The sequence below is a fragment of the Nymphaea colorata genome, chromosome 1 (assembly GCF_008831285.2).
Source record: "Nymphaea colorata isolate Beijing-Zhang1983 chromosome 1, ASM883128v2, whole genome shotgun sequence".
Classification (NCBI taxonomy): domain Eukaryota; kingdom Viridiplantae; phylum Streptophyta; class Magnoliopsida; order Nymphaeales; family Nymphaeaceae; genus Nymphaea; species Nymphaea colorata.
Genome location: NC_045138.2, coordinates 42,515,581 through 42,543,016, shown reverse-complemented (window position 1 = coordinate 42,543,016; position 27,436 = coordinate 42,515,581). Strand labels below are relative to the sequence as shown.

Here is a 27,436-nt window from a genome sequence, read left to right as displayed (position 1 = left end):
AGGCGCGTAGATGAAAATACGTGGGTTTCTTTTTAAATAATTTTTCATAAGGAGTTTTGTTTTGTAAGGCACTTGTTGGGGTTCGATTGATTAAATACACGGCAGTCAATACACACTCGTCCCAAAAATGCAAAGGTAAACCGGATTGAAATTTAAGAGCTCGAGCCACATCTAAAATATGACGGTGTTTTCTCTCAACTACACCATTTTGTTGTGGTGTATAAACACATGTGTGTTGATGAACAATGCCTTTTTCATGGAAAAAATCATTCTTCTCCATTGAAAAAAATTCGACTCCATTATCAGTTCTAACAATTTTAACTTCAGCTTTATATTGTCTTTCATCTTCTATAAAAGTGAAGCATGAACCCACCGACCCACCCCACCCTTCTTGGAGTTCACTTGCTAAATTCCAATGTAGCTTGAGAAAAAAGTCCCCGTTGGTGTTTGCTCAAGTCTTGGTAGTGACAAGGCATATTTCACTCTGACTTAGTCCTTTGAACGTAGGCCTTGGTCTGGTCAAAGTTTGTGTCCTTTAGGAGCCTACTTGCCAAGTATTTACCCTTTCTTCTCTTTTTTTTTCTTCGATTTCTTTGTTTCATATTGGTCTAGGATATTTTGTTTCTTGTTCATCCATTCTTAGGCTAACATAATTTTAATTTATATGCTTGGGATTAGTTTATTTTCCCTTGTGCATGGCCTCGGGCAGTTTATATTTCAATCTGTTTTCCTAGGCTTAGTTTTGATCTTTGTTTAAATTATGTGTGCTTAGAATAGTAGCATGGATGCTAGGTATGCCCTCTCCCCTCTTTCTTTAGGTTTATATTCTTGGATTTCCATTCAATAGGGCATGTAGTTCCATTTTAATGTCAATATTGTGCTTACATCTAGGCATGCATATGCATTTACATTAAATAGGTGCACTCATCTACACATAAACACACGTCACAAATTATCAAAAAATCAAACGAAGTAGGTTAAATGGTGTACCAAAAGTTTTAATTGAGGCACCCAAAACACCTAAATTCGTTCAATCCTTTGATTGTGTACACCTTAAGTGCATATTTCCATATGACATTTCAAAAGCACTATTCTTAGAAACCTATTTTTCCATAACCCTATGGACATGCATGTTCGAGGTTCTCAAAACCCTAGGTTCACCTTAAATCTAATGCTAAACCCAAGCCAGCAAGAAAGACCACAACAGTTAAATTCTTTAGGTAGTGTTTAGACCCCTTAAAAAAATGATTTTTGCCAAATGGTTTTATGAAGCCTATTTTTTATAATGAGCTTTGGAAACCTGGTTTTAGTGTTTGGGTAACATGACAAAACCAGTCTTTCAAAAGTGAAAACTTGGTTTATATTTGGTTGACAAAAAATGGGTTTGGATTTGCTTTTAGAAATTGATTTCAATTGAATGGTAGTTGGTTTATAGTTACATACATATATAGTGAGTAAATGGTGATTCTACCTATGCAGAATTACCCAACTATCTAATTAGGACTATTCATTTAAAGCAGATGAATCGTTAAGAAAAAAACAAGGATAAAAATGTGTAAACAAATGGTATATAACAAAAAATACCAATCAATTTTCTTCTTATTTTCTCTTAGCCGTCCATCATATTAGATCGAACAGTCCTACTTAAACGGCTAGGCAACTCTACAAAACTAGAGCCACTGTTCAATTTTCCTATATATATGTATACATAAACAAAAGAGAGAGAAAAAGGAGACCAATAATTAAAAAAATTATTATTATTATTAAAAAATTATTTACAATCATAAAAGTTACATTAACAAATATGTGTGTTTTAGCAGCTTCAGCCTTCACAGAAAGTCCGCTCAGCTGGTGCAAAAAGCATGCCTATATAAATGTTGGAAAACTCTTCCCTTTAAGCATCAAGTAAAATTTCAGCTTACATCACAAAATGGGGCATGTCATCATTAGTTGGAAGACTCGGCCTTCACTATGTCAAAAACAATTCCTTTTTGGAATGTTGCATTATATCTACCTATGTAACCATTACCATTGTCAAGAGTAAACAAGCTATTCATTCACAAGCTCCATTTTGGAATCTTACATTATATCACTATGGCACAAACTGTTGACTACCATCAATAACTCATTTTTCTTAGTGAATATTTAGGAAGATTTAATGCATGAAAATCATTGGAGATGGTCATATCAATAATGGTTCATAAATCATGAAAAAAATTAAGACATACTAATTTATGATTCAAAATCAATGTTTGATCATGTGCATGTGCACAAACAACTGTACACAGATAAGCTTGCAAATAAGTCCTGCAAATTCTGAAACCTATAAGTCATATATTAGTTCATGGACACACAATGAAAATATGATCATTATGGCCTTAAAATTTATGGGGTTTTCAGGACAATTGATTTTTCAGCATGTAGTTGATTTAGGAGTCAATTCTTATAAAAGAAGTGAAAATAAGCAGATTTAAGAACAAAATGCCACACAAATCCTCTTGATTGTCAAAGTTTGAGAAATCATATGAACATAGGTAAAATTTGGGATGAATTAATTTGATGAAGTAGCCTGCACAAATTCTGGTGAAGCCTTCATTTCAAGAAGTGATGTATAGAGCTGAAGTGGATAAAAGTAGGTTGAGTACTCTGCAAATTTAATTGCTAAAAATGAAAAAAAAACATCTTGTTCAAAGTATAACACTATAACTATTGAACAATGAGGTTAATTCACCATGTCTCATATATAAGTTGGAGACCTAGTACAATACAACAATGAAACAAAACAAAAAACTATTAATTCATGAAGAGGAAAAACTATATAAAACAATACATGACATGAGTTTATTTCACTTTTTTTTTTTTTTGCTCAAAATCTCTTTAATGGAAGCAGAAGGATCATGGCCACCCTCATGGGAAGTGGGTCTAAAATCTATTCATTCTTTCTGTATTTTGGTTCTCATGAACTCATTAGCGTGCCCCCACATATTTCGCTCCTTTTACTACATTTGTGTTCATCAAATATCAGAATAAGCTGCGTATGTAATTGACAGGCAAAGAAGGATACTAAGACTATAGATGTAAACCTACCAAAGATGGATTATGAGTGAGTTAGTTTTGTGAGCTTTTTCACTCATGAGCATCTATTTGAATTGTTATTTTCATTGACATTCGAAAGAAACAATCTCATATTACATCTTCTTAGGGATCCAAAAGAAAAGCTTACTGTATTGAAATTTTAGGTGCAGTTGTATATGGATGATATTCTGGAATAGGGAGAACCATTTAATTTAGGATTCCCATAGAAATGAACATTAATTTTTGCAACAAACAACTTTTGAGAGCTTTAATTTTTTTTGTCTTTTATTTGTATAGTTGGACCCTTTTGAATCTACTGCTTGATCTAGTCACACTCTTCAAATGTAGATAGGCACGTTCCTAATCTTTTCAACAGTAGGAATTCTTTTCAAGGTGGATTCGTCATAACAAAAAAATGTTGACTTCCATTTTCTTGATTGTGCAGCGTAGCAAAATTGCTTTCAACAATAACCTCAATTTGAGCAGCTCTCCAATAGAAAGGTGCCAATAATTTACATAATTGTCAATTAATGAAGATGAAAAAAGATATACAATAGAAAAAAGTTCCATAAATGGCATGCAAGGGTTACAAAGAAATAATCCTCAAAAACCCTATCAAAGTTGCACGATGAAACATAACATTGAGTTCAAAACTCGTGAAGTTTTTAGATGGGAATATGATTACAGTAATAAGAAATCCACATGAGAGCCATACTGCAAGGAACAAACTTGCAAGCACTACATGAAACATCAAAAAGACATTCTCTCACTTTGCAAGAAAAGGAAAAACTCAAGAAAAAAACATAAGGAATGAAAAGCAACTGATGTCCCAGGTCCTAACCAGCAGAGGTGAAGGTGAATGGAGTGTTCGATCCAAGTATGCTAGGGTAGGAGAGCTTTCATAGTTTTGAGGAATTTTTTATGGAGCCTTTGGGCATTGATGATATGATGAAATACGTACTTGGTGAACCATAAGTTAGGTCACAGATATGAAAGGTCAATGGCCAAATGGTTAAAAAATATGGAAGGAAAGTTTGATAGCAATACTCTCTAGTCTGGGGAAACAAAAACCTTGATGTCATCCTCTGCTAAGACTTTCTCGGCCAACCACTACTGAGTCTCCATCGACCACCAATTCTGTCAACACATCCATAGTGCACAATCAGCATCCATGGCTCCATTGTTTCGATCTGCAGGTGTTCTCAATTGACTACCATTAGCATTGATGGCAAACCTACCTCTTTCCCAACTACACTTGGTAGAGTGAAAACACCATTTTCGGTGAAAGATGACTCCCCCACTAAGTTATGCAAAACTTCGATGATAACACGATTTTCAAGAAACTGGATTTCTTGAAAATCTAGCTTCTATGATGCCAAACATGCTCAAAACTGTGTTTGATGCCTTCAAAACCAATTTTTTGAGCATGTATCCATACAGGCCCTTAAATATGAACCTTGGTTGGCAGCCGTTTAAACCCTAGTCTAATATCCACCATGATTGCATATTAGAAACCTCAACCTAAAAAACCCTAATTTATAGTTGACCAAAACTCTAGAAAACCCTAATTTCTTTTCTAATCTATATCCATGACCAAGGATTAAAAATTTCAACTAATGATCCCAACTTCTAAATATATAAACCCCATGTTGAATTCTAATATCACAGTGATGATGAAATTTTATGAATGTTGGTCGTGATGCCCCTCGAAATCTTAAAAGTTGAATGGAATCATGATGCTTTGAGGTTTGACTAACTTGTGACCATGGAAACCATGAACTTAATGTCTAATTAATAACTTTAATAGGTCTTGGTATCATCATCCAACCTCTAAATCCTACATTCTAAACACATATCCCATATGATCATTCAAAAGTAAGTATTGACCATTTACTTCCTAGGTACATGCATCATCTAGGTTAGAAATTATAATTGTATGAGTAAATGATGATTAAGAGATTGAATCAGCCTATCTCAAAGCTATTCTTATTCATAAACATTAATGTTTAATGATCCCCTTAGAACTTTGTTAAATTAAAAGTTCCAAAATATAGGGCATGCATGTTTTGATGTGCTTTGGTCAGAACGACAATTAGTCACATAAATTGTATAGAGTTTAATATAGTCTTTGGCCTGATTACCCCTAGTAAAGGAGCGTCAAACCTCATACTACCAAGGCGGTTCTCATCTCTTTGAATTATCCAGCATGATCCAAATAAAGGCAACTACAAGCTTTTCCATGTTATGGTCAAAAGTGAGATGCCGAAATTTTGCATAGAAATAAAACTAGCAATCATTAAAAAACCTATCCATTTGACTCGACTCATACTTTGCTCATTTAAGCTTTCAAGTGTAGTCCAAACCCCACACCCCTAGACATGCCATACATGTGTAAGTACATCCCTTCGAATGTTTGATATGCATTGGATTAGTTGAGAGGATATGTACATGCTCACATAGACTTAGGTTCAAATATAACCCCTCTTGATTAGGAATTTAATGAAAAATGAACTATACTTCTATTTTATTTTCAGTCTCCATCTTAGATTCTAACGCATTAGAGCTCACAATTTGTGCATGTACGTTAAAATACTCTACCTTTTTGCCTCAGTCATCGTGTCATTATATACTCCCTATGTGTTTTGGAGCTTGGGGGGAGGATGTTTGGCTGGACCACCTCTGAAGCCAAGTACAGCAACCCTTCAAATACAATGAGTATTAATTGAGGTATACAAACAAGGGACAAAGGAGAACGACATAAATCTCAATGCTAAAACCTGTTTGGAGGAGCTTATGCCATGTACTTAGACTTTGTTTGGGTATATAGACATAACCTAGAATGAAATTATAGTTAATCCCGAGTCACTGAGTCTCCTCTAAATGTCCAAGTCCTTTTCTGAACTATGCATGATAATAGAATTGATCTCATCAAAACTGTAGCTTGATCATGATGTGAACACAATGTTTGATTTGTGTTTCATATTTTTCTTGACTCTTCCCAAACTTTTCCAAACAAAAGCTAGGTATCTCTTTAAATTTGTCCCCTTTCCTCGAACAACCATCCAGACTTTGTGTTCATTCTTTTTCATTGTGTCCACATAGGAGGACTCTTTTGCATGAACCCAGAACAAACATGTAACATACTTTGTCTGAATCTCCAATTGGGTCAACCTGATTAGGCTAACATCTTTTTTAATCTGACCACCATTTTATTGGTCTTTTCTTGACCCCCACCTGTTTGTGTTTCAATCACCCTAATCAAACTCATCCTTAAGTCATGTTGTCTATAATGTCCTATGTGGAGCCTTTGGGACACATTTGATCTCTCTATTAGGCCACCAGACAGAGGATGGAGTATGGGTGAGCAAAACACAGTTCTTCAGTGCATTTTTGAACTACGTCTATGATGATGGTGTTGAGACAATTGTTAGATCATGCCTAAACATTCGTCAATGGGAATCTCAGCTAAGCAATAATTGAGAGATGAAGCCCTAGCAAAAGTATATTTTGATTCCCCTGGGAGAGAGATGTCCTATATATAGATGAGTTTTAAAACATCATGAGATCAGCAGAGCCACCTAGCGATCCCAAATACCCCATGGATAAGCAGATCTTACTAAACATTGGCGATCTCAATTTGAAGGTTATGCTATGGCGCATCATAGGGATCAAGACTTGGACAGTCATAGAAAAGTTAGACCGTTCAACATCTACATCGAGGATGCAGAAGAATGGTGTGAAGGTCACTATGTACTTTCAATTGTTTATTTTGTACCAAGTGTATACTTTTTTCGATTTTGTAAACTTTGTGTAAGAGTGGCCAGTTTCGTATAACCTTTTTAGAGCCTTTACGTTGCATATTGTTTACCAAGCTCAATCTCTATTCTATGTGATGCCAATACTGCCTCAGGTAGCAATAGCATTAGATGATCTTTTTTCTCCCTTGAGCTGTATTCTATCATGTTGTTACAAATGCTTGCGCGTAGGTGTTTTTGGCATGTGCACACTTCTCCTTGATGTGCTATGCTTTGAATTTTTAGCCTTTTGTGTGCTTCTGCCTTCATAGAGAAGTGTGCAATTTGGTGATATTGAAGTTGAAGCCCCCATGCATACAGAGCCTAAGAAATGGCTTTATGCCCTTATATCTTTTTATTTGGAAAAGTTTTGGCTGGGTTGTTCATGTCCTTGGATTGAAGTGATTTATAACATGGGAGTTAGGAAAAACAAAAATTGGCACAAATGGGAAAATAGATGATCAACTTGAGACAGGTTCTCAGGAAGTTAATGCTACTGAACAATCCAACAGGGCTTCCAAAGTGGCAGAAGCAATAATTGTAAAACTTAGAGATGCACTGGAAAAGAAATCAAATGAATACAACGAGACTGAATCAAAGCTTAACTCTGCTTTGGAGGAAGTTAAATTTAGGGTTCAGAAAAGAACTTGAAGTTAGTTTGAAGCTCTTGGATGAATCTCAGGTGTGTTAACTAGAACCCTTCTTTCATTGCACCTACTAAAAGTGCCTAGTGGGGCCATCATTTTCCCTTTGCAACTGTTGATGCATCTGGTCTATCTTTTCTTTTTTCTTTTCATGGTATTATTCCAGTTCTTTTCTTTCAGGATCCTCAAAATGTTTTTTAAGTTGTGTAATTTTTATTTTGCCTACTTTGAAAGTTCTTCTACTTAATTCCATAGACCATACAGCCATGAGGTACAAGATACCACATGATCGTTTGGGGTAATTCTTGTCGTTGCATATTGGTGACTGCAAATTCATTAAGCATGACTGCTTTCCTTTTTCTGCAACAGTGTCATGCTGTACTTTTGTATGATAACATTCTGTTGGTGATTCTTTTTTGCACTTTTCTGAATTTCATTTCAGCTCTGCCAATGAGAGCGAGGATGACATTGGTACAGAACTTCATGTCTGTATTCGGGTTCTTGCTGACAAAGTGGGTTACATTTCTCGGCAACGTTCTGAGTTTCAAGAGCTTGGTGCAAGAGCCAAAGCTGCATAGGCACATCTCCTGAAGGAATTAGAAGGGAGCAATAAATTGGTTAAAAATTTGAAGATTATGTAAATCTGGAAATATGTTTCTTTATTATCAAACACAGAAATATATCTCTGGAAAAATATTTCTGTATCATCAAACACAAAAATATATTTCTGGAAACATAATTCTTAGTTATCACACACACATCAAAATAAGAATCGGAAATATTTTTCTCATTCTTTTATTCAAGGAAATATATTTCCAGAAATATATTTCCAATTCCTAAATCCCTAACCATCAAACACTACCTAGAGGGAGAGGGCGGCTCTTCGAGACTGGGTTTCAGAAGAAACCCTTATGAGACTGGGTTTCAGAAGAAACCCTTATGTCTTGAGGGTTTACCCGCAGAGGGTTTCTAACATTCTGCAGGGGGGAGAGAGACATCATGGTGAACACGGAAGGAGAGGGTGGTTCCCTGACGCTGGTAGAGGGTTTGATAGCTACCTCTGCCTGTGCATAAAGGGCTTAAGAGCTCTCCAAAACCCTCTATGCAGAGGCAAAAAACTGAAACCCTCTCTCTGCAAAGGGTTTTAAAGCAACCCTCTCCAGTGGGGAGAGAATGACATGAGGAGAGACCTCCGGTCCATCACCGGTCTGATTTTGGTGGAATAGAAACATATGAAGAGAGAAGAACACAAAATATCAAAAAAGAAAACACTCAATCCATCTGCAAACGGTTTGGGTGTTCTCCATGCAATGCCAGCATTTTTGCCAAGCTCCTATCGGTGGTCGCTGCCCGTATGTGGCCGGTTGCCGATCTGGTTTTCTTATCCCGGTGAAGAAGAGATAACAGCAGAGAGGAGAGAGAAGAGAAAGGCAGAGAAGGAAAACTCGAACCCTCCTTTATGCTGTTAACATGAAAAATTTCATTCCGCCCCACCATTTCCATTGATTCCAACTTTTTCCCGTCAAACCGTGAAATTTGCTTTTAGAAATATAAATCCAAGTTTAGGCAACACAAGGAGGTTTTTAGAAATATGGATTTTGTTTCTAATTCATCAATTTCAGAAATAGATTTTTCAAAATTTCTTTCCGTTTTTATATTTTTAAGGCATCAAACGGGCCCATATATATATTTTCAATACTGAAACATGTGAATCCTTCAAAACAAAACCAAACAGAACCAGATAAAGTGCACTATAGCATCCAATATGTGAAGCTCTGAATAAATGATCCAAAATCGTAAAAAAAAAACTGTGAAGTGTAAAGTAATTGGGAGGATCATGACATGCGCCTAGCATCATCAGCACCGCTGCACCAGAGATCCATATCACAAAACTCAGCTTGATACAGTTCAATTGTTAACGTAACATGGTTCTATAAGGAGCTCCAAGATTTTTCAAGCAATCAAGAGCACAATGAAACTTCTGAGATCCCATGCATGTAATTAAAAGGACCTATGATGCTCTTGCAAGCACTCATCAACCGAAAAAATTCACCAACCTGTGTATATACAGAAAGTCTGAACCTACCAAACAATAGATTGGATGCAAAAGATAATTACAGTTCTTCAGCATACCAGAACGAAGCCAACGTCATAAGCCGGACAATCAAACATGTACAGAAAGAAGAAACTAGTTAAAAGTGTAAGATCATTTGGTGGGCCGGCATATGTCTATGAGGAATTTCAGACATTATGGCTGTCTTAACGTAAATATCCGCTTAAGTGATTGCATTTTGGGATATTACGTCATTTTAGATGGTATGAGGTAATTCTGAAATGTATAGATACCAGTACGGAATTACAGACTCTTTGATGGGTGGAATCCGTAATTGTTCTTATTATAAAATGGTAGTGGTCCCTAGGGTCGTGCAATGGTTGCCTGAAACATTGGTTTCTAGGGTTTTTCTCTTCCCCATCTGAGAGAGACCTCAAGCGCGCCGCACGTACCCTGGAAGACCTTGCTGCGATCTTCCCGTGCACCAGATCAGATGGATTCAGGTACGCTTCCGCTTCAGTTTAAGATTTCGTTTATTTCAATGATTTAGCATGAGCATGATCCTATTTTAGGGTATATACGTTTGGTTTTGTATATGCGATATGGGGAGAAATCCCAACATTTGGTATCAGAGCCTATGCTCATTGTTGAATCGTTGATTTTTTGGATTATTTTTTGTGCGTCTTCTCGTTCGGTTCTTCCTGTTCTTCGCTGTGAGTTTCAAAAAAAAAAAAAAATTCATGGGCGAGCAACGGAAGCCGTCGGGCTTCCGCTGCAGTCGCCTGAGGCACAGGGAAGTATGGCGAAGGGACGGCCAGTTTTCGGCAGGCAACCGTCGCCGAAAGGCGAACAGCCGTCTGTCGGCCGTCCTGGCGAGACCCGCCGGCGGCCTGTCGGTGGTTCCCCTGCGTCTGTTGCAGCCACGCAAGAGGAAGAAAAGGGAAAAGGGGCACAAGAAGGAGTAGGCAGTGAGGAGCGACGGCTGGGAGGTGTATCGGCCGGCGAAGGGCGACCGCCGGTGACATTGCTGTCGCCAGTCGGGCCCGTCGGACCAGCTGGCGCCCACCCAACGTCGCCGGTGGCCTTCACGCTGCTGTCGCTGCTGTTTTTTCAATCGGATTCAAAACAGAAAAGCAAAAGGGGCAAAATCTGAGAAATAAGGGCGGCGGCCGGTCATAGACCTGCCGGCGACTTAGCCGTCGCCGGACGGCGTCGTGACACCCATCGGCTCCCACCCAAGGCCCCCGGTGGCCCGCCGGAGGCGATTTCGCCGTTCGCCGTCAGTTCGGTGACTGATCAGAGGCGAGCAGTGGCGTCGGTCGAGCGGGAGGCGGGTCGGACCCGGGTCGGGTCAGTCTTGACCCGACTCGGATCCAGAAAGTTTAAAAAAAAAAAAAAAAACTATTTTGCCGCCCGCCCGCCCGCGTCTGCGTTTAATTTTTCGGACCGGGTCGGGCCCTGTCGGACCCGACCCGTATCCATGCAGTATAACTTTTGGAAAACGGTTCATTATTGTCAAACCGGTTCTGTAAAGAATCGAACCGGTTCATTCAGTTTCAGACCGATTTAAATCGATTCAGAACCGGTTCGGACCTTTTAAACCCGATTCGAACCATTTTGGGACCGGTTCATTCAGTTTTAGAACCGATTCAGGGCTTTCAGAACTGGTTCATTCAGTTTTGGAACCGATTCTAGCATTTCAGAACCGATTAAGTTGATTTTAGACCGATTCAAGGCTTTTCAGACCGGTTCATTGAGTTCTGGATCCGTTTTTAGCCAATTTTAACCGGTTCAGTGAGTTTTAGAACCGATACGGTCTATTTTTGACCGGTACGTCTAATTTTTAGACCAGTTCAGCCCTATTTAGGGGCATGTGGGTGTTTTTTGTTGTAGTTTAATAACAATACGGGCCACTTTAAGGCCGATTCAGTAGCTCTTGACACACTTAAGCACAATTATGGTATCAGTTTATAAAATTTTAGACACTTTTGGGTCCCTTTTATTGGATCATTTTGGTTTTGGATTCAATATAGGACAAATTTGTATGTAAATTTTAATTCATGTATCATGTTTTGCATGTTTTAAATTTATGGGTGTACTTTAGATGAATGTTTGGAATGTGAATTTGAACTTTGGCCATGTCTGTTGTTTTAAATGAGTAAGTTTGTATTTTATGTCGCCAAAGTGACCTCTGTTGTACGAATTTGCTTGTTTTAAACATTAGATGATAGTATACTTGATCCATGCGGACAATGATCAACCCAAAGGATGATTGTTGTTTGGTCAGGTTTAAGTATATAGGACAATGAATATGTGATAATTTTGCAGGTTTCCATGTAAATAGCGAGTCAATCCAAAGATAGGCTCGTTGTTTGACAGGGTTAATTATCTATATTCATTGTTGACCAAGAATACTACTTGCAGTTAGTATTTCAATCCAATGATTGGATATTAACGTTGCACCGGTACCTTGTGATGGGATTCAGGACATTGTATTTAAATTCATTTATATTTGTTATTTCATCTTTGTACATGTATTGATTGTGAGCATGTTTGGTATTTTTGGTTTGTTCTTTGTACAGTGAGTTCTGCTTCCATGATATTTGCAAATTTGAGTATTATTACTGAGATGAATGATTCGATTTTTTCAAGTAAGAAAAGAAAGACTGTTAAGGAAATTGCAGTTGACCAATCATCCGTTAAGAAACAGAAGAAGCATAAGGAAGGCCTATTAGGCTGCTTCTTTTGCAAGGGTGAAGGTCATATAAAGGGGGATTGTACTGAGTATCACGCATGGCGTGAAAAGAAGGGTACACTTTTCACTTTGGTTTGTTCTTAGGATAATTTAACTTCAGTACCCAGAAACACTTCGTGGGTAGATTCGGTGTTACTACTCACATAGTGTCTATGCAAGGCTGCCTAAATTGTCGAACGCCAAATGATGTTGAAAGATTCATCTATGTGGGCGATGGCAAGAAGGCGAAGGTTAAACCCATAGCAAATTTCTTGGTTATTGTTGAAGACTGGTTGTTATTTGAATTTGACAGAAACTTATGTGGTACCGTCTCTTAGATGGAATTTGGTTCTTATTTTCTTATTGGACAAATTCAATTATTATTGTTCATTTGGAGGAAGTAAATTTAAGTTGTTTCTGTACTCAAATTTGATTGTCGCTGGTTCTTTGTCTAGTAGCGATAACCTTTATTTGCTTGATATGGTTGCTTCATATAATGAAATCTTTCATGTTACGTCTAGTGGTACTAAAAGTAAAATTAGCAAATTAGAATTCTATTATGTTATGACATTGACGCTTAAGACATATCTCTGAAAAGTGAATATAAAGGCTTGTGTCAAAAGGAATTCTTGAGTCCCTTGATTTTGCAGACTTTAATGTTTGCATTGAATGTATAAAGGGAAAATGAACAAACATTAAGGGGTTATAAGTTTTATAATCCATTCAGTAAGTCTTTCTTTGAAAAGGGAAATGCCTATTTCTTTGAGGATATTGAGTTTGGGGAGGTGATCAGGTTAGAAGCATTGCCTTTGAAGAGGGACCCGAGTCCACTCTATTCAGAAGAAGGCAATGATGTCGATCTCCATACTGAAGAACAAACTCAACAACCTCAAGAAAATCAAGTAGAGGTGTCACTGAGGAGATCCACTAGAGAGAGGAGAAATACAATTTCAAATTATTTTGTCTATCTCCAAGAACATGATGTTGATATGGGCTTAATGGAGGATGATCTTGTCAACCTCCAGCAAGCAATAAAGAGTTCTAAATCTCTTGAGTGGATGGATGCCATGAATGAGAAAATAAAGTCCATGATGGATAATGACATATGAGAAGTTGTTCCCTTGCCTGAAGGTGTGAAACCCATTGGTTGTAAATGGATATTTAAAACCAAGAGGGATTCATTAGGTAACATCGAAAGGTATAAGACAAGTCTTGTCGCTAAGGGCTTTACTCAAAAGGAAGACATTGATTATACAGAGACTTTCTCTTCAGTTTTATCAAAAGACTCTTTCAGGACTATAGTAGCACTTGTAGCTCATTTTGACTTAGAGCTGCATCAGATGGATGTTAAGACAACATTTCTAAATGGAGACATTGATGAAACGATATATATGGTGCAACAAGAAAACTTTGTTTCAGGAGATGCAAAGAAAATGGTCTGCAAACTCAAGAAATCCATCTATGGGCTAAAGCAAGCTTTCCGTCAATGGTATTACAAGTTTCATGAAGTTATAGTTTCATTTGGTTTCGAAACTAATATGGTTGATGAATGTGTATAACAAAACTTCAGTGGGGCAAGTTTATCTTTCTGGTTTTATATGTCAATGATATATTGCTGACAAGTAATGATATGGGCATATTCCATGAAACTAAGAATTTTTTGTCAACACAATTTGACATGAAGGATCTTGGTTGTGCATCTTTTGTATTGGGGATCTAAATATTTCGAGATCGTTCTCGGGGTATTCTTGGATTATCACAAAAGGCCTACATTGATAAGGTGCTTCAACGATATGGCATGAAAGATTGTAAACCAGGAGATACTCCAGTTGCTAAATGAGACAAGTTTTGTCTCAAACAAACAGTGCCCTAAAAGTGAAATCGAATATAAGGAAATGGAAATGATTCCCTATTCGTCTGTTGTGGGAAGTTTTTTGTATGCTCAGGTTTGTACTCGTCCGGATATTGCATTTATCATTGGAATGTTAGGCAGATATTTAAGTGATTCTGGTATGGATCATTAGAAAGCAGCCAAAAAGGGTATTGATGTTCTTAGAAAGAACAAAAGGTTTTACGTTCACATACAGGAAGTCAGACCAGTGGGAGATCATTGGGTATTCAGATTCTGACTTTGCTGGGTGCCAAGATAATGACATCCAATCAGGTTTTGTGATTACAGAATTTTGTCACGAGGCTGCGCATCATGTATGGTATAGAAAAACCACTAAGGTTGTTGTGTGACAATAATTCAGCAGTCATGTACTCTTATAACAGCCACAGTTTGTCAAAGTCGAAGCACATCGACATTAAGTTTTTTGGGTTGTTAAAGAGAGGATACAGAATGGTCAGGTGTCTTTAGAGCATATTGGGACAAACTCTATGATTTGCGGATCCGCTTACCAAGGGTTTAACACATAAGGTCTTTCACGAATATGTTGTTCGTATGGGGTGTTATCCTTGGATGATGTGCTAGTTTAGTGGGAGTTTGTATTTTGTTTGCTCTGATATATGGACACGTATTCAGTTTTCTGCAGAATAAAGTTTAAAGTTCTTTGGTTCCATTCTGTGTTTATGTTTTGATCTCCATAATATTTTAAAGTTGGACCAGTTGAGAATAGACATATTGTAATCACATTGCATGTAATTCTCATGCTATACATCCATATCAGATCTATGTTATTGGTTATGTTAACATTTGTGATCATTGAAGGTTTAGCTAATTTTGATATAGCGAAAGCCGCTTTGGTTCTGTGTTGATATGATCATGGACGAGATTGGTGAAATGACGTTTAATAAGATAGCAATTATGAGCTCTTAAGGTTTTGTGTAATGTCTGAATGTATTAAGACATATTTGGCCCAAGTGGGAGATTGTAAGATCATTTGGTGGGCCAGCATATGTCTATGAGGAATTTCAGACATTATGGCTGTCTTAACGTAAATATCCGCTTAAGTGATTGCATTTTGAGATATTACGTCATTTTAGATGGTATGGGATTATTCTGAAATGTATAGATACCAGTACCGAATTACGGACTCTTTGATGGGTGGAATCCGTAATTGTTCTTATTATAAAATGGTAGTGGTCCCTAGGGTCGTGCAATGGTTGCCTGAAACATTGGTTTCTAGGATTTTCCTCTTCCCCATCTGAGAGAGACCTCAAGCGCGCCGCACGTACCCTGGAAGACCCTGCTGCGATCTTCCCGTGCACCAGATCAGATGGATTCAGGTACGCTTCCGCTTCAGTTTAAGGTTTCGTTTATTTCAATGATTTAGCATGAGCATGATCCTGTTTTAGGGTATATACGTTTGGTTTTGTATATGCGATATGGGGAGAAATCCCAACAAAAAGAGGACATACGACTAGACAATTTTACATTTCATACTGCGTTTATGAATGTACAGCAAAATGAAAAAGAAAAGTAGTTGGGCAATTCACAATGGCCCAATTATACATTTACAATCCCTCTTGATTCTCATTCATGTTCCGGATGCTCAATTGCTTTACTAGAGAGAAGGCTTTCGACGTATGTACCATCGACAGTTATGATATCTGGGATCCTGTTTTCCGATATATTGCTAAACCTTCTAAATACAGTGTGGTAGGAAGTTAAAGCAGGTACCTGCTCCCCAAAAGACCCAAAAACCTGCACAAAGATTTCGTCATCAAATGCAGCTAGAACATCTATGCTCAAGAAATGATCCGCCAAATGCAACTCCTTGTGGAGGCATTCTGAATGAATCCTGTATTCTCTGATCCACTTCTCCTCCACATAGTCCTTCAGCACCCATATATCCAAGGTGGCATTAGAGACGTCAAAATGGAGAAAATACAGAAAGCCACCAATCTCAAACAAGTACACATCATGCATTCCACCGCAGAAGTCACCCCCATAGCAGCAATTAGGATACGCCAACTGCCGGAATCTCTCTTCCCGGATATTGAAAGCGACAATCGACTCCGACCCGTAGCGCTGAGCCACAAAATCGGTGGGAAGTATCTCAGGCTGCAACCCATCTGCGGTTTCATCAACGATCTTAAAAATCTCTGCCAACCAATGGATGGCTCCATTAACACAAGGGAGGGAAAATGTGGAAGAGCAACATGCTGCAGCAGGAACAGCGCCCTCGAGGCTTCTCCATGATCGATCAACGCCCAAAGTGAATATCTTCGCGTCAATGGCGGACCCTTGGTGGGAGACGATGAGAACCTTATGCGTGCTCCACTTGGGAGAGGGGTCGAAGAGGAGCTGGCAGATCGAGACAGAGATAGGAGAGGACCCCGGGAGGCGAAAAATCTCGTGGGTCGCCGGGTTCACGACATGGTGGTGGCATCTTCCACCTTCCCCTTCAACAGAAGCGGTTCAAAACCCTCACCCTATTAAGGAGCTGATGAGGGAATCCTTCGAGTGGGGAAGGTTCGTGGCAGCAGGAAGAAGGCTGCAGCGCGCATGAGGACGAAGAGCATTGCGTGAGGACGAAGAGGACTGCTGCTGCGAGAGGTGAGTGAGGGAAGACGAAGAGGGCTGCGGCTGCGAGAGGCGAGTAAGCGAAGAGGCAGCGAAACGGGAAACGCGACCGTGCCCCAACGGTCCCAAAAAAAACTCCGGAAACATATTTCCACCCCTCCGGGTGGAATAATGTTTCCGGAAACATTATTCCGGAATCGACCTCAACGGTCGAAAATATAATTCCGCGTTTGATACGCAGGATTTTTTTTTAAAATTTGAAATATTATTCCGTTGCTACAGTGTAATACTGCCCATCAAACACTACCCTAATGTTGCTGGTTCCTTTCTCTCTCTCTCTTTCTCTCTCTCTCTCTCTCTCTACAGTATACATCGCCTAGCAGCCATCGCCGGTGACGAAGCTTCATGCAGGCAGGCAGCATCCTCGCAGTCATCGCGGAAAGCAACAGTCTTATTTTTCATCCTGTAATTTTCATCCAACTTCTCCGGGTGGGACGAAAATTCCCGAAAGATGTTTTTGGAATAGGCCTTAACGGTTAGAAGGATGAATTTCAAAAATTTTAAATTTATTTGTAAGTGTAGAGTATATTTCCAAACCATGAAATGGCCCTATAAGAAACATGTTGGAAATGATGGATGTCCCACACCAGCCCATAAAGTTTATTTTGTTTATATATAAAAATTTATTTTATTTATATATAAAAACTTCATTAATTTTCAATTTTTTATATATGAATGCCCAAGTTTGAAATTTAAACTTAGAGTGCCTTTAGCCAGAAAGTTTTTGATTTCATCACTATTGGCAATATAAATAGTCCTTGGCAAAGTTGGTATTGTTAATGACTCTTGCCATTGCCAATGGTATTATTGGCGACGGTCCATGCCCTCGCAAAAGGTTAGTCCTAATATCATTAAGGGCAGTAACTGGTCTTGTGCAGAGGTTAGGGTGTGGGTCAGTGCCAATAACTTCATTCGCAACAACTAGGGGGTTATGAGCAGTGGCAAGAGCCATTTCAAGTAGTATGTAAATGTCACCCTTAGTCCCTTTCCTTCATTAATTGAGTCGAGTGTCCCAATTGATTGGTCTCCTCTTCCTGTGGGTTGAACGGAGATTTAACATTTGTACTAAATATCAAGGATGGAAGCGCAAAATTGTCCCTATTATGAGCTAAGAGGGCCCGGCAAGGGCCATGCGCCCCTTCAGATTTTCAAGAAACAAAATTTACCACTTATAGTTTGAATGTATCATTGTGTTTTTAGTTAATAGTAGCGTCTTTCTTAAGCCCATCTTGGCATATGAAAGAGTTGCATTTACATTGGATTTATTAAAGTGAATATGAGAATCATCCATATACAGAAATCGAACGGCCATGATTGATGTATTGGAAAACAAATTTTATTGATTAAAGTAAAGAATTAAATTAAACATGTCATTTGAGAGGTTTGATAAAAATAATAGTGGACAAACTCATAAAATTCTTTTATGTCTCTTCTGTCCATCTTGGATGGTTTGGACTGGCCCGGCACAAATGACAAGCTTGGTTATCGTTATTGACTTATATTTTAAAGGATTAGTTCTTTAATTTTAAACTTTTGTTTTTGTTTTTTTTTGAGTTTTAGAAAGCAGTATGTTGCGTATACATGCACATTGAATTTGTTAACTGTTTGATAATGGACAAATATGAATGTTGTGACCCGAATATTTGTCTCATTGAGTAATTGTTTTAGAGTGATATGCTAATACTTAAAGATGTTTATGGATTGGATTCTAGCCGGATATACCATTGATCACATCTGTTTTTTTGGACATTCACATATTTGGATTTGAATTCGGATTCAAACATGAATAAAAAAAAGTTGAAGGTGAATCCAAATCTGAAATCTGATTTTACAATCCAAATCTGATTTTTTTTTTCTATTTATATCAAAATCCTAATATGAACTGAATTTTACCAATCTTCAGCATTACATATATGATATTTGTCATAAAATAAATCTAATCTGAATCCGGTGGGATATTTATGTAAATTTGAACCTAATCGGATGTCATTTCTTAAACCTAAATATGATCTGATTTCTTAATCTATTATTTTTTTTATATTTGATTCTTTTCAGATTGATTCAATCGGATATCCTATTCAAATTGGTATATTGATATTCCTACTAAAACTTGATACTAAATTCACGTTAAATATGCAAATACAATAATTTATTAGAGGCTGTAAAGTGTGGAGTAGCTAGCTTCCAGTTTCTCGTTCTTATGATTTATAAGCAAATACAACTTAAAAATGGTAATTCGATATTAGAATTTATTTCACAATGATACGAGTTAATAGGCCTTTCATAAACTCTTTTTGTTGTTTAAGTGACAAGTTGCTTTCTTTTTTAGCTTGGGGTCACGGACTCCAAAGAATAAAGAATGGATGTACGAGTCACGTATTTTTCGTGGATTTTAAAACATTTACCGTAACTCCCACCGTCGAAAAAATGCATTGACAGATCGGTACACCTGCATCCGTGTTAGCCGGATCGTCTATGCAAAATTAATGGCAGGAATTGATTGGCGACAGTAGGACTGGACACAAATTAAAAAAATCGGTGCAAATGGCAACTAGGACTGGACACAAGAACCTGTCTTCATATGCGCAGATAGATCTCAGCCACAGCTTGTGTATTTCATACCATAAATGTGTGAAGGGGTTTCAAGTTTGATCTCCGTGACAGCAATGGCAATAATTTTGGACGACTACCAACTTAATTCGGCCTGCACAATTGATGGGCCTCTGCAGATTTGACTGTTTTGATCTCTTTCAGTATGGTTTGAAGTGGTTCTATAGCCCACGTCCTTCGAGTCGCCTGCCCTTTTCGCCTTTCCGATCCCGCTATAACAAGCTGCCGAGAGAATCATATAAGGAAGACGCTGAACAACCACAATCTCCATCGCTTCGTTTCTTCCTCCTTGGCCCCCAAAATGGGCGAGATGGAGAGCTTGGCGAGAGTGTGGCTCATCGCCCTCGCTTCCTTGCTCTACGTATACGCCGTCGTCGCCAGGCTACCAAAGAACGCTTCGCGTCTCGTGGCTGTGCTGCCCATCGCCTACCTCTTCCTGAAGATCCCCTGGCTGCTTTCCTCCCTCTTTCTCCGCACCGTCAGCGCCTTCTTCCTCGTCTGGCTCTGCAACTTCCGGCTTGTCCTTTTCTGCTTCGATTCGGGACCTCTAGCCGAGAACCGCGACTCGCTCATCCGCTTCCTCGTGTTCGCGGCCCTCCCCATCAAGGCGCAGCAGCGCGCAGGCGGATCCACCAGCAAATTCCAGCAGCCGCCGCACCTTCTCCGCTCAGTGGCTAATCTCGCGATCGAGGCAATCGTCATGCTACTGTGCCTGAGAGTGTACGGGCACAAGGAGGCGCTGCCGCACCAGAGCATCGTCATCTTCGTCTACAGCCTGCACTTGATGGTCACTGTTGACGGCCTTTTCGTCGCCGCGGCGGTCCTTGCCCAGCTGTGCCTGCGCGTGAGGCTGCAGCCGCAGTTCAACCGGCCTTTCCTATCGAGCTCGATCCGCGACTTCTGGGCGCGGCGATGGAACCTTGTCGTCAGTAGCACGCTGCGAGAGGCCGTGTACCAGCCAGTCCGGGCTGCGTGCGGGGGAGTAATCGGCCAGAAGAGGGCAAGGGACGTCGGCGTAGTGGCCGCTTTCCTGGTATCCGGCCTGATGCATGAGGTACTGCTGTACTACATGACGTCTCAGGCGCCCAGCTGGGAGTGGACAGCCTTCTTTACTCTGCACGGCCTCCTAGCGGCGGCTGAAGAGTGGCTGGAGGGGCTGCTGGGGCCTGGGCTAGTAGGTCGCCTGCCGCGAGCCGTAAAAATCGTTATGACTTTGACGGCGTTGCTTTCAACGGGGACGTGGCTCTTCTTCCCTCCCGCGAGCAGACACAATCTCGATCTCAAGGTGGCGTCTGAAGTACAGGATGGTGTCAGATTTCTGGTCCATGGCTTAATGGCTGCGGCTCGCAATGCAACGGCTGCCCTTCATCTCTGAGCTTTTTCCTTCCACCAATTCTGGGCGTTTCTTTGGCATTTCAGTTTTATTGTGTATATGTACCCATTGAAGCAAAAGCTTGTTTTGCTCCTTTGTAGTATAATTGACGAAATGCCAAAGTCAATTTCAATGTTAAAATGAATAAGTTCTTGATAGATCACGTTAAGTATCCTTAATATCTCATAGCGGCAAAAAGGTCACCTTTGGCAGCAAGTGGTGTCCTGTCCTAGTTGGTTGGATGAGGTTATTAATGTGAGAAGCAGCCCAAAAGACCAGATTTTTCTGTCTAACATTGCTTTGTCGGCAATACAACAGAAAACCAACCCCCAAAAGGTTAGATGATGTTGCTCACACCGTAACAAAATCTAATAGCGTCAATGGACTAGAGGCCGTTGGCAACCTTAAAAAATTTCCACAGTTCAATCCGTTGGGCTAGACCCGTCTTAATTTTATTCCTCTTATCATGGAGGGCTTCTCACAAAGCCTGTTCCTCTTATTTATATGAAATGTGACCACTATTCATGATTAGCAAATAATATTCCAGAAAACAAAACCCTCTTTCATTCTCTCTCTACGAAGAAAAAGAAAAGCAGAGGCACTTCAGCCCAAGTATAGCTCTCTCTCTCTCTCTCTCTCTACTATGCAGCCCTCAAAAGTGTTTAAAGTTGTATGTCCTCTCTAGAAGCAAAAACTGTGTATGTCCTCTCTTTTTACATGTGTTGTGTTTAGATTCTTGTTCATTTATTTTTCATAGTTTTCTTGTACTAGCAAAATCAACTGTAGCAGATCGCTTCCACCTTCAGCCCGTCATAGAGAGATGACATGCATATGGCTCCTCTACTTACAGTTTGATCTTGCCTTAACACATGATCAATGATAGGAATAAGGTTTGGCGCTGCGTAAGTGTTTGTTTCAAGGCCAAAACTGCTTTAGATACAACTATTAACCCTCAAAATGACGAAACTATTGTAGAAGACATAGGGGAAGAAAAGATGGAACCAGATCCAGAGCCCAATACCTTGGCTCCTTTATTATATTTTTCAATAAACATAGAAGGTTCTCAATTTGATGTTTTCCTCAGCTTTAGAGATAAAGACACTCACAAGGGAGACCATCTGTATAAGGGCATTAAGCAGCATGGTGTTTTCAACTTTAGAGACAGTGACAACATGAAAAAGGGTGAGAAGATGAAGAGGCTTCTGGAATATATTTAAAAAGCTAAGATCTATATCCCCAACATCTCTAAGAGCTATGTGGATTCCAATGGTGTTTAAAAGAGCTTGCCAAAATAGTGGAGTGTAACAAAAAAGTAATTCTTGTGTTCTTTTATGTGGACCCCATGCATGTTAAGAAAGAGACTGGTTCTTTTGCATTTGCATTTGATGAGAGGCATGAATCAAATGGGAAGCAGAAGGAGGAGAATGTGAGAAAGTGGAGGGAAGCATTAATGAAAGTGGGGAATATCTCTAGTTTCACTCTAAATGACACATATGTGTATGTATGATAGTAGTTTCCTCAACCACTTTAAAAATTAAAGGAGATAGTTCACCATGCCACTTGTAAGACAATTAGTTTACATTACATGAAAAATGCAGGTATGCTGTCGTATTAGTCGTATTAACTCATCATCAGCTCTTATTTAGTTCTAGTTATGCAAATAGTTTGACTTTATAAAATTTAAGCACAAAAATTAATTTGAGGTACTTAGAAGAAAGTTGACTAGACTTGACTAAACATCAATACCATGGGGCAAGCTGCTTCCTCTCTTGTAGTTAGGGTTAAAATTTCAAGCTGAAAGCTATATGTAGTTACTACCAGACAGGTTCTGAGCAACTAAAAGCCTCAAGTAGTATATTAAAAATTAGCACTTGACCTTTTTTTTTTTAATTTTCATATTCTCATTTGCACATCACCAACTTTTTTCATACTTGTATAAGTTTTGTTTCTAAATAAAGGTTCTTGGATATATGAAAATATGGCACAAGGTCTATCGTCTAAAAGCTTGAGGAAAAGACTAGTGCCTAAAGCTCAAGTTGACTATCTAAATCAGACCTGACAGATGAGTTTCCCACTAGCTGCTAGGTGATTGACAGTCTATATTTGTTTATGTGCCATTAGGTTCATGTTTGTAGTGTATATAGCTTCCACCTGATAGGGATTTACTAATGCATTGCTGCATGGATTGGCACATCAAAAAGGATATCTTGATTGCAAACTGGGTTTGTATATTCCACACTGGCAAAACAGTAACCTTTGGCACCAAGTGGCATCCTGTTCTAGCCAGTTGGGTGAGGTTATTAATGTAACCTCAAATCCAGCTCAGACCCTACTAAATAAGAGAAAGAGTGATCTTTTGGGCTTTTGGAATTGAATTAAAATCAAACGAGGATGGATGAACTCAAATTGAACTAAGGGAAGATCAGTTTACACATGATAAATACAATTTTAGCTCGATTTCAGTTCACTCCATTAGGTTGAGCTCAAGTTTAGCTCACACCTCTATAAATAAGAGAGAGGGAGTGTGCTTCGGGACCTTCAAAACTGTATGAAACTCAAAGTAGGATGAATAAACTCAAATCAAACTAAGGAAAGATGGATTTATACATGATAACATGATCCTAGTTTGGTTTTAACTCACTCCATTAGGTTGAACTCAAGTTCAGCTCAAACTCTTGAAAAAACAGGAAAGGGAGAGTGAGCTCTAGAACTTGTTAGCTAATTTAGGATTTAAATTAGGGTTGGCAACTCAAAGTAAGTGAAATAATACTTTTTTTTCCCCACTAAGGTAAACCTATTCTGAACTTGGTTGAACTTAAGGATATATGGTCAAGCTAACAATTGTAGTTTTAGGTTTTGATGGGCTGATTTGAGCTAGGGTGAGCTGACTTAAGTTTGCCGAAAGAGCTACGGAGCTGATTTCAACAATCCTGAAAGACTTATAGAGCTAAGAATTACCATATTTGAGTTTGTTCTAAATCACTATTAGAGTTTTTGAGATTTCCTATCATTTCAGGGCAAAATGGTGTTCTATATAATGGCAAATTTTGGGATGCTTGCACTTGTAAAAGTGAGAATTTTATACTAATGGTTCAGGTTCTCGGAGTTCCTTGGTGCAATTCTTAGTTTTGGGCTTCAAAAAGCAATCACAAGTGCAAAATGATCTTTATTAGGATGGCGCCTAAGTGATCTAGGTCCAGGTCCCTCATGCTGGGATGAAGTTGTTAGAGTTCCATTCGAATACATGGCCCCATCTATTGAAATCCTGCTTTGAAAACTATTTTAAAATCACATTATGAAGGGTAAACAGTTGTTCTAGGTTGTGGGAGATTTGGGGTAACTTTTAAGAAAGAGGAAAGAAAGAAAGCAAAATCTATAAACAAAGAAATTAAAAACACAATTGAAGTTACAATTTGCACTGAAATCATATGTATGCCAAAGCTGCCATACATATAGTAACATACTATAAATGACTTAAAGTATTATATATGTTACACACACACACACACACACACACACACATATATATCTAGTATGATACTATGTGTATGAATTCCAATTATCTTATTATTGAAGTTTTTTCCCTTATTTTTAGAAGACAACAACTTAAAAACAGCAAGGAAATCAATTCAATTTATTGAGGGCCTTTTTTATTGGTCAACACCACAGTGAATTTGACAATTCCAAGTTGAAGCTTACAAGGTCCTACTATAACACTTATTGCACAAGAAAAATTGTGTTTCTTCTAAGTTTCTCTTAATTATACGTGAGACATCTGAGGGTGGAATTGTAGGAATTGTATTGTAGTATGACCTCATACTGCAATACATTATTCATTCACTCACACACACACCCGATCTCACATTTGAAGTAGTGTTCTATTGCTGACTTTGTTAGATTGCATGAAGACGAGGTGTAAGAAATGTAGCTTTGCAAGTTTATCAATTATGTATGAAATAATATTTTTGGTTGATGTCATTATGATGGTTTATGAGAGGTATTTGCAATTGAATCTTATCATACAATTGAACCACATAGTCTAAAACTGCTACTACAAACCATATACTATTTCAAGGTGCCTAATTTGCATATTATATACCTTGATTCAAGTCATGATTTCATAATTGGTATCATGATAAAGTGAACTGCTTAATGTGTTTTGCTTTTTATATTGTTTTTTATATTAATATGTTGTTTAATTTTATTAGTTGGATGGTATATAAGCAATAAAAGTGAATGTTGAAGATAAAGATAGGTAACATTTTCTTTTATTTTTACTACGATATGATACCTTGTAATTGAGTTTTAATTTTTTAAAAATTATTTATTTATTTTTTAGAAGAAATGTTAAATATTTCAAAGGAGTTGAAGGTTTCACTGATTTCGGTATGGAAAATAGTATGTTAATCATTAGAAAAATATTGTGTCATTGTATAGAGTGCAATAATTATTTATTTTAACTAGCAATATATATTTTAGATCACTATGTATGCTTTGGTGTTGTTCAAAATTATAATCGTTGGCATTATTATGGTGAGCCATTGTCGCCCTATCAAAATGATGATAATGAGATTGTAGAAGATGACAAAGATAATACACATATGTTGATTAGACATGCATTCAGAGTACATTCAGAAGATGTGCCATATGAACATGCAGATAATGACATAGAAGATAAAGAATTACCGAGTAATGAATACATGAAGTTGCTAATAGATGTTGAAGTAGAACTATATCCTAAATGCCTTAAATTCTCGAAGCTATCTTTCAAATTTGATTATTTTCACATGAAGTGCATGTATAGATAGAGCAACATATCATTTAATATGCTATTAGAATTATTACATGAAGCATTTTACCAAGGGTGTATGATGATGAAGCATTTTTGTGAGACAAAGAAAGTACTTGTGGCATTGGATATGACTTATGATAAGATAGATGCATGTCCTTGGAATTGCATAATATTTTGGAAGGAATATTTTGACAAAGATCAATGTGATATTTACAGTGCTTCAATGTAGAGGATGTAGATAAAATGAATGACACTATGAACAAAATCTCTAGTAAAATTGAAAAGATTGCTAATACCAAAATTTCAAAGAATGTACCTAAAGATTGCTTTAGACACGAGATAGCATGATGAAGGACGCGTTAAAGATTGTATACTAAAGCAACTTATTGATTCATTAGCTTGGAGATCATTTGATGAGTTACATCCAATTTTTGCATTAGACAGTCGTAACGTTTAGGCTTGGTTTGGCAAGCGACAAGTTCAAACCCTTTCGTACTTTTAGTATGTTATAAAATATATATATGTGGCAATTGTGATTATTATATATAACTTTCCGCAATAAATGTGTGTGAAGTAGTCATACATGATTTTATCTTTTCACATGGCCAAATTCTATTGGAGAAAAAACAGATGTTTATTTGCAGTAATTAATTAATGAATTGAAATTATTGTAGGTATTGGTATAGAAACTTATGATAAAAGTAGTAATCAATGTTTTCAAATGCATGTTATGTTGTTATAGACAGTAAACAATTTCCAGCTTAGGGAGATTTATTAGGATGGAGTACAATGAAGAAGTTAGCATGCCCCATATGCCATGAGAATACATGTTCTTATCTGCTGAAAAATAGTCGTAAGGATTGCTGCATAGGCCATCAAAGTTTTTTGCCTACAGATCATATATATAGAATGGATAGACATTTTTTTCTGTGGAGCAAAAGAAATGAGAAGTGCTCCACTACCTCTTTCTAGAATTGATATATTGGAAGAAGTGAAATATGAACAATTGTTATATAATTGGAAAAAGACAGACATATTTTTCACTCTACCATACTGAAAGTAAAACATATTACGTTACAAACTAGATGTAATGAACATTAAAAAATTTGTGTGACACTATAATTGGCACATTGTTGAATCTAGAAGAAAAGACAAATGATCACTACAATTCTCATTTAGACCTAAAAACAATGAATATAAGGTAATGAATCCATACTAAAAAACGAAATAGAACTAATAAGATATTATTGCATGCAACATGTTTTACTATGGGCAAAAAAGAACAAACCATATTATGCAATGTCTTCAATAATTTAAAGATTCCAAATGGTTATGCATCAAATATCTCAAAATGTGTACATTCAAAGGGCTAGAAAAATATCATGTAAAGAGTTATTGTTGTCATATGTTAATTCATCAGTTCTTTTCACTATCTTTACTAAAAATAGCAAGTGTAGTGTTAAATGAGTTGTGCAATTTCTTCAATGATTTATGCATTAAAGTTAGAAAAGAAGTGAATTTAAGCATTTATAGGAAAAAATATGTTGAAGCTATGTTGCTTGGAAAGTATTTACCTGTTCACTTGGTTTATGAAGTTGTATAAGGCAAACCAGTATAATATCATTGATTGTATCCAATTGGAATGTAAGTTTCCACAATATTTTATATTATTTCAATTGTTAGTTTATATTAACTTATAAATACTAATCTTTACAATGATTTTTTGTTTAAGGTATTTACTCAAGCTGAAACCATATGTATGTAACAAAAGTAACCATAAAGATCTATCGCCGAGGGTATTTAGCCAATGAAAGATTAAATTTTATTCTAGGTA

General features: G+C 37.8%; 1 protein-coding gene across 1 annotated transcript; it reads left to right on the top strand.

Annotated features, from left to right (window-relative positions):
• Positions 1 to 19,475: 19,475 nt before the first annotated feature.
• LOC116265309 (probable long-chain-alcohol O-fatty-acyltransferase 1) lies at positions 19,476 to 20,994 on the top strand. The gene has a single exon (XM_031645864.2). The coding sequence runs from the start codon at positions 19,740 to 19,742 to the stop codon at positions 20,811 to 20,813; it is 1,074 nt and encodes a 357-aa protein (XP_031501724.1). The 5' UTR covers positions 19,476 to 19,739; the 3' UTR covers positions 20,814 to 20,994.
• Positions 20,995 to 27,436: the final 6,442 nt, after the last annotated feature.

Bases quoted from the DNA above. Each gene is read 5' to 3' on its own strand.
- LOC116265309 (XM_031645864.2), top strand. From the start codon at position 19,740: ATGGGCGAGATGGAGAGCTTGGCGAGAGTGTGGCTCATCGCCCTCGCT.